General features: G+C 40.1%; 1 protein-coding gene across 3 annotated transcripts in view; it reads left to right on the forward strand.

Annotated features, from left to right (window-relative positions):
- scai (suppressor of cancer cell invasion) overlaps window positions 1-17387 on the forward strand; it is a 188826-nt gene that overhangs the window by 152298 nt on the left and 19141 nt on the right. For 2 of the 3 annotated variants that reach the window (XM_061800572.1, XM_061800573.1), the window contains 4 exons: window positions 8643-8742; window positions 9046-9127; window positions 9255-9327; window positions 9574-9747. In XM_061800572.1, the coding sequence (XP_061656556.1) occupies window positions 8643-8742; window positions 9046-9127; window positions 9255-9327; window positions 9574-9747 (429 nt within the window). Of the gene's footprint in view, window positions 1-8642; window positions 8743-9045; window positions 9128-9254; window positions 9328-9573; window positions 9748-17387 lie in introns of those variants that run through there. The other variant, XR_009792230.1, reaches the window with a different exon arrangement.

Below are 17387 nucleotides of genomic sequence, written 5' to 3' on the forward strand. Positions count from 1 at the left end.
GAGATTTTGGTGAACAACTTCTTTCCCTCAGTCAGAGCATTGAAGATGGGTCGAGGCGCGGTCTTTAACATGACAATGACCCGACGCACACAGTCAGGAAAACCAAGGAGTGGCTCTGTAAGAAGGATATCAAGGTTCTGGCTTGGCCTAGCCAGTCTCCAGACCTAAACCGAATAGAAAATCTTTGGAGGGAGCTGAAAATCTGTGTTTCTTAGCGACAGCCCAGAAACCTGTTTGATCTAGAGAAGATCTGTGTGGAGGAGTGGGCCAAAATCCCTCCTGTAGTGTGTGCAAAAATGATGAACAACTACAGGAAACGTTTGACCTCTGTAATTGCAAATAAAGGCTACTGTACCAAATATTAACAGTTTTCTCAGGTGTTCAAATACTTATTTGCAGCTGTATCACACAAATAAATCGTTAAAAAAAGCATACATTGTGATTTCTGGATTTTTCTTTTTAGATTATCTCTCTCACAGTGGACATGCACCTACGATGAAAATTTCAGACCCCTCCATGATTTCTAAGTGGGAGAACTTGCAATATAAGAGGGTGTTGAAATACTTATTTTCTTTACAGTATGTGGTGGTGATGCCGGCCATTATGTACGGATTAGAGACTGTGGCACTGAAGAGACAACAGGAAGCAGAACTGGAGGTGGGAGAAATGAAGATGTTGAGGTTCTCGCTCGGAGTGAGCAGGTTGGATAGGATTAGAAATGATCTGATCAGAGGGACAAAGTTGGATGTTTTGGAGACAAGGTTCGAGAGTCCAGACTTCGATGGATGATATAGAAAGTGTGCGAACTGGTTTAAAAATATGAAACTATTTCTTCACTGCCGTGAAAAAGTATTCGTCCTCCTACCTGATTTTTTTCCTTTTGCATATCTATCACACGCCAAACTTTAAACTCATCAAACATATTTTTATATCACTCTGACACAACACAAGGAAATACAAAATGCAGTTTTCAAATGACAAGTAAATTTATTAAGGCACAAAAAAAAAATCTTTCTGACCCCCTGTGAAAAAGTAATTGCCACCAGAACCTAATAATGGCGTTTGCAATGATTGATGAGTCTTTCACGTCGTTTGAGAAAGAAATTTGTCCCACTCATCATTGCAGAATTGTTGCAACTCTGCCATGTTGGAGGGTTTTTTAGCATGAATTACCCGTTTAAGGTCACACCACAGCATCTCAATTGGATTTAAATCTGGATGTTGATTTGGCCACACGAGAACTTGGACTTTTATTTTTTTTGGAGCCATTCAGATGAGGACTTGGTGTGTTTCAGATTGTGTCCTGCTGCATGATCTAGGAGTACATGAGTTTGAGGGCACAAGCTGATGGCCGGACATTCTCCTTCAGGATTTTCTGGTACATAGCAGAACTTGTTGTTACAATCACAGCAAGTTGTCCTGGTGCTGAGTTAGCAAAGCAGTATCAATAAAAATCTTGAGGATCAATGTGAGACGAGCCTATGTATTCTTTGCTGACAGCAGGGGTTTCTGCCAGGGAACTCTCCAATGGATGCCATTTCTGGCCAGTGTCTTTTTTTCTGGTAGAGTTATGAACACTGACCTGAACTGAGGCCAGCAAGGCCTGCAGATCTTTAGATGTTGTCCAAAGTTCTTTTGTGACCTCCTGGATGAATCGTCGTCGGAGACTTGAAGTAATTTTACTTAGTCGTCCACTCCTGGGAAGGTTTGCCACTGTTCCCGGTTTTCTCCATCTGTGGATAATGGCTCTGACAGGGGTTCACTGGAGCCCCAAAGCCTTGGAAATGGCTTTATAACCTTTTCTAGAATGAGGGATTTCTTTTTTAATTTCTTTGGATTGTGGCACGATGCATCGAGGTATTGTAGCCAACTTCAGTTCTCTGACAGATTCTATTTATAATTTCGTGCTTGTGAAATTGAACTCACCTATCTCAAATTTGTGATTAGTCACAGTGACTGATTTAACAAGGGGTGGAGCATGCAGTGAAAGCAGGGAGCAGGTGGAGGTACAATTAGAAAGATGGAGCCATGCAATGGAAAGGAGAGGAATGAAGAATAGCTGAAGTAAAACAGAATGAGAGGGGTGGCGGGGGAAGAGTGAGGTTCCAGAGAGAAGAGATGGGGTCAACAATCCAGAGCAATGGTGAGTGTGGTAAGCAAGTGAAGAAACTGGTGCAAGCAGGTTGGAACAGCTGGCGGAAGGTGTCAGGTGTGTTATGTGACAGAAGAGTCTCTGCAAGGATGAAGGCCAAAAATTTATAAAACAGTGGTAAGGCCGGCCATAATGTACGGATTAGAGCACTAAAAAGACAGAAAGCAAAGCTGTTGTGGTTCTCTCTCGGAATGAGCAGGTTGGATAGGATTGCAAATGAACTCATTAGAGGGACAGCCAAAATTGGATGTTTTGGAGACAAGGTTCGAGAGAGCAGACTTCGATTTGGACATGTCCAGAGGTGAGAGAGTGAGTATATTTGTAGAAGAGTGCTGAGGATGGAGCTCCCAGGCAGAAGAACGAGAGGAAGCAAAGCACAGCAAATTTATTTGTATAGTGCATTTCATACACGAGGTAATTCAATGTGCTTTACATGATGAAAGGCATTTGAAAACAAAGAGATAAAATATTCGAAACAGGATGAAAACAATAAAAACGACAAACAAAATATGAAAAAAAGACAGTGAAAACCGCATACAGTGCAAGTAATATGATCAAAAAGTGGATATATTCTAAAAAGCATGATAAAAAAATAAGTTTTCAGCCTAATTGCTGATATGCGAATTCACGTGTTGAGTAAAACAACTGACAGTTCAAGAACAACGACTCCAAAAATGGGCTACAGTGCTAAAAAATTTCTATAGAACATTTCGAAAGAATTTCTATAAAAACATTCTATAGAAATGCCATAGAACTTTAGGACCCAAGTTCTATAGAAATATTCTATAGAAATGCTATACAACTTTAGGACCCAAGTCCTATAGAACTGTTCTAAAGAACTTGTTCTAAAGAACTGTAACAACATTCCATTCGTTAAGTGCATTAACGTGACAATCCCACATACAATCAACGTTGTCTTAAAACATAGAAACAATGTTGCCATGCTACATGGAAATTGAGCCATTAAAACACAGATTGAAACTTTTATTATGCGGTGTGAAGGCAGGCCGGGAGCCAGGCTTCGACGTCCGGGGAGGCTGTTCGCCGAGCTTCAGTGGGGGTGGAGGCCTTTAGCTGAGCTTTGGTGGCGGCGGAGGCCTTTAGCTGAGCTTTGGCGTCTGGGGCTAACTGCCTCCACCGCCTGGAAGCTCGGCTCACGGCCTGCCGCCGGAGCTCGCTCGTAATACTCCACGTCATTCCCGTCCGAAGAACCATTCGTGGCTGCTGGCCCTGAGGTCCGGGGGCTGTTGTTTACACACTTATGTTGCGCGCGTAGGCTTCCGAGTAGTCAGACTCCACATCATTCCGCCCAAAGAACCATTGTATATTCAACATTTACAGCCACAGGTTCAAATCTGTATGGAAGTATTCCTCCGTTTTGTTGGTCATGTTGGTACTTAAGATGTAATGGATGAAAATCCAGTTGATTGAGTGGTTTTCACAACCCACATTTTTAAAACTGTGGAAGAATGGTTCAAATTGGTCAGATGACTTCTCCTTGGTCTGTTTGCCCATTTGGTTGATAGTGATTGAAGGTTTGTGAATGTAGTGCCCTCAACACGCTGACAGCTGGTATCCGATTTTTCAAGTTGTAGGCTTTATAATAGTGGCTTAAGCACTTACATGATAGACTTGCCCTATTTTGAAATCTCCATAGTCATGACAGAATTTATATACTGTAACAAATACCTGATGCATTTTATTATATGACTTCAGCATGTGTATTAACACTGATGTTGCTTGAAAATTATTCTACAGATATTTTCTGTGCAAATTCTATTAAAATTTGAGATCAAGCAGTGTGCCACTTTCTGTTCTTCAAAACTTTCTACAGAATTTCTATAGAAACATTTTGTTCGATAGAAATTCTATAGAAAGTCACAGCCATAGTTCTATAGAACAAGTTGTTGTATACAAATTCTACAGAATTCTATAGGTTTCTATAGATTTTCTATAGAATATCTTTAGCAGGGGTGTGCTGAATGTGTAACGTCCGTGCACTATTTCCCATTGAGATAAAAGCATATTCCACCTCATTTCAATTTCCGTGGTAGGTCCTCCATGCGGTCTGCCTGAAAATGATGAAAGCCGGGTCGTGTTACAGCGCTGTCGGGGACACATCCACAAAGCCAGGTCTCTGTAAAGCAGAGGCCAGTCGGACATGCAAAGTCTTTGCAAGTCTTGATCAGAAGCTGAAGTTCATCCATTTTGCTGGCTAGGGAGCGTAGATGCGCAAAATGAACGGAAGCGCCAGTCGGTGTCCTCTTTTTCACATTTGAACTTGTGTACTAGCTCGCGAGCCTCTGTACTGCCTTCAACGCATTGTTGAGAGAGAAAAATTCTGCAAATTGGTGAGAGTTGTTAATAAAAAAGTCCGGAGAAGACTCCCCGATGGTTAGCATATTTTGAAATGCAGGATGTTATGTATAATGTGATAAGCAGCTATGCCCCACAGGTAGGATATGACCTAGAGATGAAAGAGAAAATTTGGAACCAGATTATGTAGTTCTGAGCATCCAGACACAGAGAGAGTTGTGATTGGGGCAGATTTTTATGGACATGTTGGTGAAGGAAACAGGGGTGATAAAGTTGTGGGCAAGTATGGCATCCAAGAAAGGAACGTTGAGGGACAGATGGTGGTAGTCTTTGAAAAAAGGGTGGAAATAGCAGTAATGAGTTTTTTCCAGAAGAGGCAGGAACATGGGGTAACCTAGAAGAGCAAAAATAGAAACACCCTTGTGTAGTTCAGACGATGTAACCTGAAGGAGGTTGCTGACTGTAAAGTAATGGTAGGGGAGAGTGTAGTTAGACAGCAGAGGATGGTGATGTGGCGGATGACTCTTATTGTGGGGAGGAAGTTTAAGAAGGCAAAGGTAGAGCACATAACCATGTGGTGGAAGTTGAGAAAGAAAGGGTCCTGTGCCGCCTTTCGAAGAAAGGTGAGACAGGCTCATGGTGGACAGGAGGAATTTCTGGAAGACTTGAACTAATACAGCCAAAGTGGTCAAAAGGACAGGCAGAAGTGTCCTTGGTGTATCTTCTGTTAGAGAAGTGGAGAACGAGACTTGTTGGTAGAATCCCAAAGCACAGGAACTCATACAAGTAAAGCGAACAGCTTAAGAAGACGTGGGACACTCAGAGGACCAAGGATGGGCAATGGAATACAATGAGATGCAATGCAGGGAAAAGGTAGAGGTGCTGAAGGCTAAACAAGAGGCATATATACACCAGGTTGGACACTAGGGATCGGAAAAGAACGCTTACTTTCATAACCGGTTTTAACCAAACACCTGTAGCAAAAAACAGATTAACCGGTTTTAAAACCGGTACCATTGTGGTGTTTACATAATTCACCCGCGGGACCACGAGTTGGGGTGCGGGGCTCCGCACGGACTGTTTTTGTTGTTGCTCTTCCGGAGTGACGAGTTCACAGAGTTATGTGAGTACTGTTTTGATGTCTGCCAATAAAACAAGTTTTGTTCCTGTGTCCGACGCTCCGTCTCTGACTCCTTTTTCTCCGGCGCTACAACTTCTTGTAAAGTACTCCCATTCTTTGGAGCCTTTCCTCGATGCCATGTTTGATGTTTCTTTGATTTAACTGAATGTTGTTTTGAGTCCAACTTTACTCTAACAGCGAAACTTGAAAAAAGTGGAAATGATATTGAAAAAATAGCGCAATGTGGAGTACTGGAACCGGAAGAAATGATTGGAAATTTTAACCGATTTCGAAAGTCCGATTACGGTTTCGGTTTAAAAAAAAACGAAAACCGGTTATAACCGGTTATTTGCAACCGGTTGCGATCCCTATTGGACCCGAAAGAAGGAGGAAAGGATCTCTACCTTTTGGCCAGACTGAGAGATAGAGATGGGAAGGATTTGCAGCAAGTTAGGGTGATTAAGAATAGAGATGGAAATGTGTTTACTGGTGCCAGTCCTGTGTTAAATAGATGAAAAGAATACATTGAGAACTGGATGAATGACGAAAATGAGAGAAGAAAGAATAGAAGAGGCAAGTGTGATGGACTAAAAAATAGGAATTATTATTTTGGGGAAGTTAGAAAGGCACTAAAGAAGATGAAAAACAGAAGGCAGACATTCCTGATGGAATACATGTGGCGGTATGGAAGCAATTTGGAGAAAGGGGTGTGGAGTTTTTCACCAACTTGTTCAACAGAATATTTTGCAGATTAGAAGATGCCTGAAGAATGGAGCGAAAGTCTGTTCCCATTTTTAAGAACAAAGGCGGTGTACAGAGTTGTGGAAACTACAGAGCAATAAAATTGATGAGCCATACAGTGAAATGATGGGAAAGAGTAGTGGAGGCTTCACTTAAGACAGAAGTATATGTGAGTAAAGTTTATTCTCCCCTTAAGTCCAGGCAGCAGACAGAGGAAACATTCTCGAGACAGAGGTTTGAGGTAATTGTTTTATTAAGACATGTCACACTTGCAAGTTACCTGTCCGATCGTCTGTTGTATTCTCGAGCGCCCAAAAAAAATAAAAAGTTCCCATCAACCTTTATCCTCTCCTTAAATAAAATCCTCCTATCCCCTTGAGCGTAGAAAGGAGGTCCCAATTTCATCTTTTCTGCGGGGACCCTCCCTTCTTCACCTCACCTATATCACTTCCCCCGCTTTCTGGCCCGGGGAAGTCTGTGGGCATGGAATACTTGGGTGAAGTAAACCAAGGAATGCAGACTTGGAACCAGAACCCCTGGTGATAACCCCAGGTGGTCACCTGTGAGATGGCTAACTGTAAACGCCCCAAACGGCCATGAAGACCTTAGAGTTCCTTCAAAGTAGAATTACTCAGGGAGTTTGTCTATCTTTTTTTCTAAGCTTAGACCTTAATTCTCCTCACTCAAGTTTTATCTTATAAAATGGTGAAATACACGACACAAGCAACAGTATGATTTCCTGTCTGGAAAGAATACCACAGATGCATTTTTTGCCGTACAAAGAAGGTCAGAAGGAGCTACATTGTGTCTTCGTGGATCTAGAGAAAGCCTATGACAACCAAGAAAGGAACTGTGGTACTGTATGCGTTCCTCTGGTGTGGTAGCAAAGTACGTTAGAATAGTACAGGACATGTATGAGGGGAGCAGAACAGTGCTGAGGTCTGCAGTAGGTGTGATGGATCGGACGGATTTCCACAATTGTATCGATCGATTGATAGATCTGGTCTGTGAGAAAAATACCACACTCCAAAGCGGTGCGAAGAAGGTTGGGGAACACTGGTCAAGATCATTGTCCAAGTTACACAAGCATGCATCTTCAGTGCCCTCTTCATAGTTTCACAAGCACTTTCACTGTCCTCTGCCCATGCAAGGTGAAATAATAACAAAAAAGACGATGAAGGTAGTCATAATACATTACATAATACCAGAAGGATTTATGGACATTAAAACGTTCAGAATTATTTTTAGCTATATTTGATCATACACTATTTGTGCATCTGTTTGTTTTTTAGTACATAACCATTCCAAAGAGCCAAAACATGTCAAAATTCAGTGCATCACACATGAAGATACAGCTCCCTATAATTAAACACATAGCCAGCAGGTGGTATCGTGGGCACATGGAACTTCAATAAATGAACCCTTTCTCGAACCAACTGGCTTAAATGGTTCAAAACTTCATGAGGCTTCATCATGCCATCACTAGTTGTGATGAACATTTTACTGGGGAAATTAGGTTGTTAAGGTGCACTGGCGACTTGTTAAGGTAGGGAATGCATGGCGGGGGATGACGATGGCAGGTGGCTGACTTGGTGGCTATGTGCAAGAAAGAAGTAGGGAACATTAAGGACAAGCAACGACAGAGGTCAGAAAAGGACACGAGGAGTTGAGTAGGCTTGATAGGGAGTCTGAGGAGCTGTGATAGTGCTATGGAGGCTGGAATACTCGCAAGAGTTTCTGGGATCTGTCAGACTTTTATGCAGGTGGTAACGATGGCTGATTGATGACAGATGCACATTACGTTCATCACCACATTTTTGGATAATCCCTCCCCCGTGGGATGATGGGAGTCCTTGCTAAGATATGGGATGACCCCATTTCAAATCCAGCCTTGCCTGTGTGGAGTTTGTATGTTCTCCTTGTGCCTGCATGGATTTTCTCCAGGTACTCTGGTTACCCACCACATCTGAAAAACATGCATGGTAGGTTGATTGAAGACTCTAAATTGCAGAGGCTCCAGCATACTTGTGACCCTAGTGAGGATAAGTGGTGTACAAAATGGAAGTGTTTAACAAGGATGGAATAAATATCAATATGGAATACTTTGTTTCTATAATGCTTTGCAAGTGTTTACATTTTCAAATGCTTGCTGCTGCAATTATCCTAGGAAATCGCAACATTTCATCCGAGAGCTATTTTTTAGAACAAATGTGTAGGATACTTTTGTGGTCCTTGGAGGCTACCTGTTGCTGACCCTTTTGCTATTCTTTTCAATTAAATGCAATACAACTTTTCCTTCTTCATTTTTGGTAGGACCATTTGATTTCGGAGGGGTTCTCACAAATTCAAATCGAGATATTGCGAATGGAGAGGTGATTCAGAAGAGAAATCAGTCCCATAAAGAAATGCACTGGTAAGAATTTAACTACAACATCTGAATTATATATATATATATATATATATATATATATTCATCTTTTTAATGTATTTTACTTTGAATTCAATTAAATGATAGTATGGAATTTATGAAGTTTTTATAACCATCTTGTTTACAATAAATGTAAAATGGAATCCACCATCAAGGCACGAGATGTTTACTTCAAAATAATGCTTGTGAATGTTAGCATTTTAAGTACTGCTTACATCCCAGCGGTGGGACATGTATGCACAGCAAAATTGAAGCACTATGAAAAATGAATAATTGTAATGTTGACAGCCTTCATCCTGGTGATTTACTCCCTTTTACCCGGAAGCCACTATTTATTATTGTGGATTCAACAAACAGCACCGCCTACAAGGTACCAGAACAGATATTTTTTTTTTAAATCTAACAAAATATTTTGAATGTGATCCCATTTTCAGGTTAACTGATGTCATAGTCATCACTAATACTTTTTCTCTCCCCCCTCCACACTCCCTCTCTAGAATTTCACAAATATGTTTGGCCAACCTTTGGTGTGTCTCTTATCACCTAAACTATATCCCAAGAGTGTACAAGGTGTGTACATCTGTTGATAAATCCTTCAATTTTTATTTTATTTTTTTTACTTTTGTTGGGAATATGGGTTGGTTCCTTTCCAATGTAGAAAAAATGTTTTGCTATTGACCAAGTGATTTAATACATAACTCTGTGCTTCCATTTAAAATAAGTATAAAACTGTTTGAGTAGGACTTGAAAGTGTTGTGATGTTGATGTACTGTATATTCTCCATCTTGTAAACTATTTTATTGCTTACCTGTTCAGATCAGTCTCAACGTGGGAGTCTCTTCACCCTGTTCCTCTACAGCCCACTTTTGGGTTTCTTCTCTGTGTGTGGTTTAAGCACTGTGCGAGGAAAACTTTGGCAGAGCGCTCAAGAATTTCTTCACAAAGTTGATCGTGACATTGGGCAAATGATAACACGATCACAAACTATAGGTAGTGTATCGCTTCAACTACTGAATTTTGACTATTTCAATGCAATGTGTAACATCCTTTTGTAAATATGTTTTGATTTAAACGTTCTTTTCAATTTTCTTTTCATTACACGCTAGTAATCCAGATTATAGTTTTCCACTATTGAACATTCTGCTTGAATTTAAGATAAAATAAGTTAGTTCGGAGAAAAAAGAAACATTCTTCTTTTTAGGGTGAGGTTGTGGATAATGGTACTGGTAAGTAAGTTTCTTTCGGCTTGTCCCTTTCGGGGTCGCCACAGCGTGTCATCTCAGATGAACGCACATATTTGTTTGGCCCAAGTTTTACGCCGGATGCCCTTCCTGACGCAACCCTTCTCAGGGAGTGGAGACCCCGGTGGGATACGAACCCACAACCCCTGGTTTACCAAACCAATGCTCTAACCACTAAGCTACAGGGCCTGAATGTAGAAGTGCCTGTTCAGGAGAAAGGAACCCATATCTTTTCGACAGCAGAGAGGATACTGTAACATTTATTTCAACCTCAGGTGGCCTCAGGATGCTCATATTGAAAGACTAAATAAGCATTCGGTGAAAATGTTATGAGAGAAACAGTTATACACAATGTAAGCATACAGTTTAATCAAAATGGTATGATATTAGTTCTGTGATGTATGTTTACTTCATATACAAGCATATACATCAAGATTTACACAAAGAAAACGTAAATTTCAGGATCAAGATAATTTAAATCCAGTGTACTCTTGGCCATCTGTCACGAATCTTAGACACACAGTAGGATGGAAGTAGCACATGGTTATTTATCCCTACAATTCCCCAACACCATCTCACAAACTGTCTTTAAGCAGTTTAGACTTGAAAATTAGAAAATATACTTATATGACAATTTTCCAGAATAGGACTTTTTTGAACAAGCATTGATTGGACAAATGCTGATTTTAGCAGGAACAATAATCATATAAATAATTCTTTATTTAAAAAAATCTGAAGGTAAATGGCAAAAAGTGGGGGTGATTAGGAAAAATGTTAATATTAATAATTTTTAAAATGGCTCTTACTCATGTTGTGGAAAATCCAGTCACTGCCGATACTGTTGCCGGAATTGGAGATAGACAACCTCAAGTACCCACGGGTTCAGACTGCTGGCAATAAATCCTGGGTGGACTGCAGCAGATGGTCTGGATAATTTTCTGTTGAATACGTTGACTCTCATGGAAACAAAAACATTCTTCTGTTTCCGTGGGAATGCAGCATTTACATGCACACCTGTGGATATAATAAAAAAAAATAATTTAAAAATCTGTTCACATTCACAAACTTATACAACTCAAAAATCCACATCAGTCCAGTACAATATCCACGTGATTTACATTTCTATTTTAAGCATTTAGTGCCCAAACAAAACTACAAGACACCGGTTTACAGCTCTCAGTGTAAAGTTTAGGGGTTTTGCTCATGGCATCTTGGGAAATTGTTGACTAAAATCGGGATGGACGGTTCTGGATACTGTCTGGTTAGGGCAGGGGTCAGCAACCCAAAATGTCGAAAGAGCCATGTTGGACCAAAAATCCCCAAAACAAATCTGTCTGGAGCAGCAAAAAAAATAAAAGCCTTATATAAGCCCTATGGTGAAGGCAAGACATACTGTATGTCTCACTATTCAAATGACATAATGAACATTCACGATTCAATGCACTTCCTGGAGAGAACGACGTACCACATGACAACTCTGCTGTATGATGGTGTTTTAAGTTTAACTTTGATGATTGTGTCGTTATGTTTTGCTGCACTGATAAAATTGTAGAAAGACATTAAAAAAAATTTTATGTCATTATAATTTTGAGGATTTAAAAAAAAGATAATGTACACGGCACCTGTAATTTCAGACATCCCCAAGGTAATAAAAAGCAGCCTGCAATTATAAAAATAAAAGCACCCTTTCAAAACATTAAAGTTTATAAAATTAAAATAATAGTTTAAGTTTGATTTCTGTGCCTTATTTTTAGTTTTCAGTAAATGGTAAGACAGCCACCTGCCATGCCGAGCTCAAAGAAGCACATGTTGCAGGCTATAATGCAATCTTTGTTGACAGAAAGGTTGACACATAATACGTGAATTAGAAAACGTTAAGAATGATTGGCTTGTTTGCCCTTCTACATAAATCAATAATAATAATGAAAATAATAAATTGAAGCAAAAAATGTATTTTTCTCCCCCATCTTTTTCCATTTTCATTCATTTATGTAAATGATCCCATGAGCCACTAGGGCGGCGCTAAAGACCCGCATGCAGTTCCGGAGAGCCACGGGTTGCCGACCACTTGTTTAGGGCATCATTTTACCTCGTGAAAATATATTTATGGTAAAGCAAGTTATAACCAGCTATTGCTCTCAAATTAACGTGACAACTTTTAAATGGATTTCATTTAATAAAATCCTTATTTGTGAAAGTATACCAACTTAGACTAAATACACAGCGTTTGCATAATTTGCGTTTGCATATATTCATATATTCATTCAGGATAGTGAAGCCATTTCCATTCATCAGTTTATGGCTAAAAAAAAAAAAAAACTTCACAAATTGTTGTTACCAGCCAGTCTTTCCAACATTAAGCATGTCCTCCTCCCTGGGTCTGACTGCTGGCGCGGCATCTTCATTGCCAGCTATTTCATCTGCATTTGAATGTGTGTTCTGTCAAACTGGCTCAAATTGATAACCATTAACACCTGTAAGGAGCTAATTTTCTTGACTGTCTTCATGGGACCCTTCAGAATCATGTTCATGGCTCAAATTATCAGAAAATTCATTATTGTTCTCACATTGGCATCAAACGGCAGCCATGTCTGCGTGTCTCATTCTCACGTCACATCCCCTCTCGGGATTTTCCACTGTGTGCTCGGGTCTTCTTCTTCTTCTTTTCCTTTCGGCTTGTCCCGTTAGGGGTCGCCACAGCGTGTCACTGTGTGCTCGGGTATTCCTGGAAAATTCAGCAATGTGTCAATTTTTGCCAATAATCGAAAACTACAAATGTTTTCTTCATAATGGATATCAGATTCAAATTCAGCATAAAAAAAACTGTACAATATAACAAAAGGTGCTGTGAAGACTTTACATACCCTTTCAACTGCATTCACTCCTTGAAGCCTTGACACCCTTTGCACAATGGTCATTGCACTGGACTATCGCTCCATTCTATTGCTCTAAATGGTGGGAGACTGCATGTTTTTTACAACTGAGTTTAAAAAAAATAAAAATAAAAAAAGACTCCTGTCATACTCAACATGTATGTCATATTAGGGCAGCTCCAACTACAGGAGATACATTTCTTGTTTGTTGTTTACATACGTGGTCAAGAAAGATAAAATCATTCTGATTATAATTATTAGTTTGAGAATTTTTATAGTTCAAGGAGTCAAAAACCATGAGCTTAACATCCCCAAATTTATGATCCAGCACCAGCCCTCTTTGTTTTGCACTTACCTGAGCTGTTCTTGATAGATTTTTTTTACCTTCCGTGACCCCATTTTTAACACGAAACATTTTTAAACCAAGGTAATGTTTCACAAAATTGGACTTCTACCAAAAAAATCTGCGTTAAAAATGCCTCGGTGTTTAACCCAATTGTTGGAGTCCAAACATCCAAGCAAAGCTGAACCCATCTTGATCGCATCACTGAGTCAAGTCAAATGATGCCACAGGGGTGCCAAGACAAGCCACTGCTCATTTGGAGTCAAGTAGGTAGTCATAGTGTGGGCACATACACTCGTGAGTGCTTCTCAAAATTTTTAAAAATTAAAGATTCCATTATTTTCTTTGCCATGGGCCCAAAAAAGACAGCAATACTACTAGCACCAAACGAAAAGGAAAATTTCTGTGAACCACAGTGGATTTAATGAAGGAGATAATGGTTACGTACATAAATGGAGTGTGTTTTTGTTACAGCTTTTGCTAAGTAATATCGTAAGAATAAATCTATTTCGACAATCCTAAAGAATAAAAATGTAATAAAAGCCAGCTAGTGTTGCCCAAGGAGGGACTGGCTTCCATCCATCCTTACAAAACAAAGGCCACAGATAATAGAAAAATGGAGAAACTACTGGAGAATTACCCAGTCAAATAATGGCTGGTGACTTCTGTGAAATACTTTCTCCTTCCCTCTCGAGTCCATTGATGCCATCACACTGCGACCAAAACGGTAAATGAAAAACATTTAAATTGCTTAAAGTTTAGTCATTTTTTTTAAATAGAGGGTGTACATGTTTTTACATAAATAGGAATTAAAATGGGAATTTACTATTTGGAGATTGGGAAAGGATTTAACTCATTTACAGTATTTCCTGTGGAAAAAATGTTTACAAACTTGAACAAATCAGACTTCACTTCACAAAACCGAAATATTTTCTAACTCCGAGGTTCCACTGTACTTACCTTTATGTCAGTGTTTGTGGTTAAATATAAATGTAGCACAATATAAAAAGAAGTGATCATCCTCCATTTTAAAGGATACATCACTAAATACTGTATGTTTCTCGGTTTTCAATGAAGAGTTTCTTTCACAATAACATAGGGGGTTCTTGTCATTTTTTTTTCTAATTCATTGATTGATTTTAGCAAAACAAACAAATCCAGGAAAGTCAGCTTTTTCTGTTCATAAACAAAATCAGAAAGAGGGAGGTCCCATTGTCATTCAAAAAATTATTTGCGCTGTTGGGCTATTTGTGGTATCTTTTTTGATCATTTGATCTCTTTTTAGTATTTTCGCACACTATCACCAGTGAGCACTTTTTCATTTTGTTTCAGTTTAATAAAGAGCAGATATCAACAACAAAGATACAGTGAACAAAATTAGTATTTGAACACCCTGCTATATTGCAAGTTCTCCCACTTAGAAATCATGGAACTTTAATTTTGATCGTAGGTGCATGTCCACTGTGAGAGAGATAATCTAAAAAGAAAAATACCGAAATCACAATTTATGCTTTTTTTTACCGATTTATTTGTGTGATACAGCTGCAAATAAGTATTTGAACACCTGAGAAAACCAATGTTAATATTTGGTACAGTAGCCTTTGATTGCAATTGCAGAGGTCAAAAGTTTCTTGTAGTTGTTCACCAGGTTTGCACACACTGCAGCAGAGATTTTGGCCCACTCCTCCACACAGATCTTCTTTAGATCAGACAGGTTTCTGGGCTGTCGCTGAGAAACACGGAGTTTCAGCTCCCTCCAAAAATGTTCTATTGGGTTTAGGCTAGCTAGGCCACGCCAGAACCTTGATATGCTTCTTACGGAGCCACTCCTTGGTTTTCCTGGCTGTGTGCTTTGAGTCATTGTCATGTTGAAAGACCCAGCCACGACCCATCTTCAATGCTCTGACTGAGGGAAAGAGGTTGTTCCCCAAAATCTCACGATACATGGCCGCAGTCATACTCTCCTGAATACAATGGAGTCGTCCTGTTCCATGTGCATAATAACACAGCCAAAGCATCATACTACCACCCCCATGCTTCACAGTAGGGATGGTGTTTTTGGGATGGAACTCATCATTCGTCTTCCTTCAAACACCGTTAGTGAAATTATGACCAAAAAGTTCCATTCCGGTCTCATCTGACATGGCCATTGGCGAACTTAAGACGGACCTTGACATGTGCTGGTTTAAGCAGGGGAACCTTCTGTGCCCTGCATGATTTCAAACCATGGTGTCTTAGTGTATTACCACCTTGGAAACAGTGGTCCGAGCTCTTTTCAGGTGATTGACCAAGTCCTGTCGTGTAGTCCTGGGCTGATTCCTCACCCTTCTAATGATTATTGAGACCCCACAGGGTTATATCTTGCATGGGGCTCCAATCTGATTGAGGTTGACCATTATGTTTAGCTTCTTCCATTTTCTAATGATTGTGCAAAAGGTGGACCTTTTATTCGCCTAGCTGCTTGGCAATTTCTCCGCAGGTCTTTCCAGCCGTGTGGATTTTTCTTTTTAGATTATCTCTCTCACAATGGACACACAGTTACAATGAAAATTTCAGACCCCTCCATGATTTCTAAGTGGGAGAACTTGCAATATAGCAGGGTGTTCAAATACTTATTTTCTTCAATGTATAATGACTACATTTTTAGTAAATTCTGTGACTCACAGTCAAGAACTTTTACACAACGTAAGAAGCAGCACAGCATAGATCTTCCCACTCATCAAATGGTTCCTCTGAGGCACCATTCTAATTCGCCTCCCTCGGGAGGGGTCTGGGCACATGGCATCGGGATGAGACCCCAGGGACGAATCAGGACACACTATAAAGATTTGGCTGTCCGAGGAAGACCTCGGGATCCCCTTAGAAAAGTTTGAGGAAGTGGTTGGGAAGAGGCAAGCCTGGGGTTCCCTGCTGAGGCTGCTGCTCCGCAACGAAAAGTTGGATGACCGGAGGAAAATTGATAGATTTTTCATCTTACAGCTAAATGTATGATGGACTGAGTCAATGATCGTCACACAATCAGAGTAAAGCATAACATAGACCCTTCTGTTGGTCCATCCTCAAATGGTTTAAAACCAAAAATGAATACAGAACTTGAGGGAATTGAAAAAATTAGCAGCATGTTGGATAAGCTAAAGCGTTGACCTCACAGTTCTGAGGTCCCGCGTTCGATCCCGGACCCGCCTGTGTGGAGTTTGCATGTGCTCCCGTCCCTGCATGGGATTCCTCCGGGCACTCCGGGTATCTCCCACATCCCAAAAACATTAGTTGGACAATCTGTGGTTACTTCCAATGTCAAATTTGTTGAGGGTGGTGCAATACCCCTTTGTCGTTGGACAGGAAGTAGTCTATGATACTAGTATTACCCTTGGGCGTTTTCCATTGGACTTTCTGTTCCACTTCTTGTTAAAGAATGTACTGATGAAGTATATTCCTTCTTGTTCAGTAAATTCTATTCAGCATGGTCCTCGTTCATCCCTTCATCCCATTCCATCAGATCCAATTTATTTCTCACCAGAGTTAAGGCCAATCCTGGCATGAAGGTCACTTGATGACTGTTGAAAATGCGTGCTTTGATTACTATAAAGACGGAATACATTTTCATAAACACAGTGGGTATGGAAAGTACTCAGAAACCTTTACATGTTTCACTTTCTTATATGGCAGCCATTTAAAATCATTTTTCATTTTTTTACTCAATGAACACGAACCAGAGAAAAGTTTAATTTATTTTTTTTCAGATTTATTAAAAAAGAAAATATCACAAAGGCATAAGAATTCCGACCCTTTGCTGGGACACATATTGTATATTTACCTCAGGTGTATTTTCTTCTGATCATCCTTGAGATGGTTCTCAGCATTTGTCACCCAATTTATTAGAAGGGTCTCAGAGCTGATCCCTGATGCAGTCCCACTTCAACCTTAAATTCCCCACTGTTCCGCTGCCCTTATAAATGTCCTGTACTATTGTAACATACACTACACCACACCAGACAAATACATGCAGTACCACAGTTCCATCCTTGGTACTCTGTCTCAGCCTTTCTCTAGATCCACAGACACAATGTAGCTCCTTACCTTATCTGTACTTTTCCATTCGTATCCTCACGGCAAATAATGAATCTCTTTCTAGGCATGAAACCATGCGGCTGCACACAATACTGACTTCTGTCC

The sequence above is a fragment of the Syngnathoides biaculeatus genome, chromosome 17, assembly GCF_019802595.1.
Source record: "Syngnathoides biaculeatus isolate LvHL_M chromosome 17, ASM1980259v1, whole genome shotgun sequence".
NCBI classification, from domain to species: domain Eukaryota; kingdom Metazoa; phylum Chordata; class Actinopteri; order Syngnathiformes; family Syngnathidae; genus Syngnathoides; species Syngnathoides biaculeatus.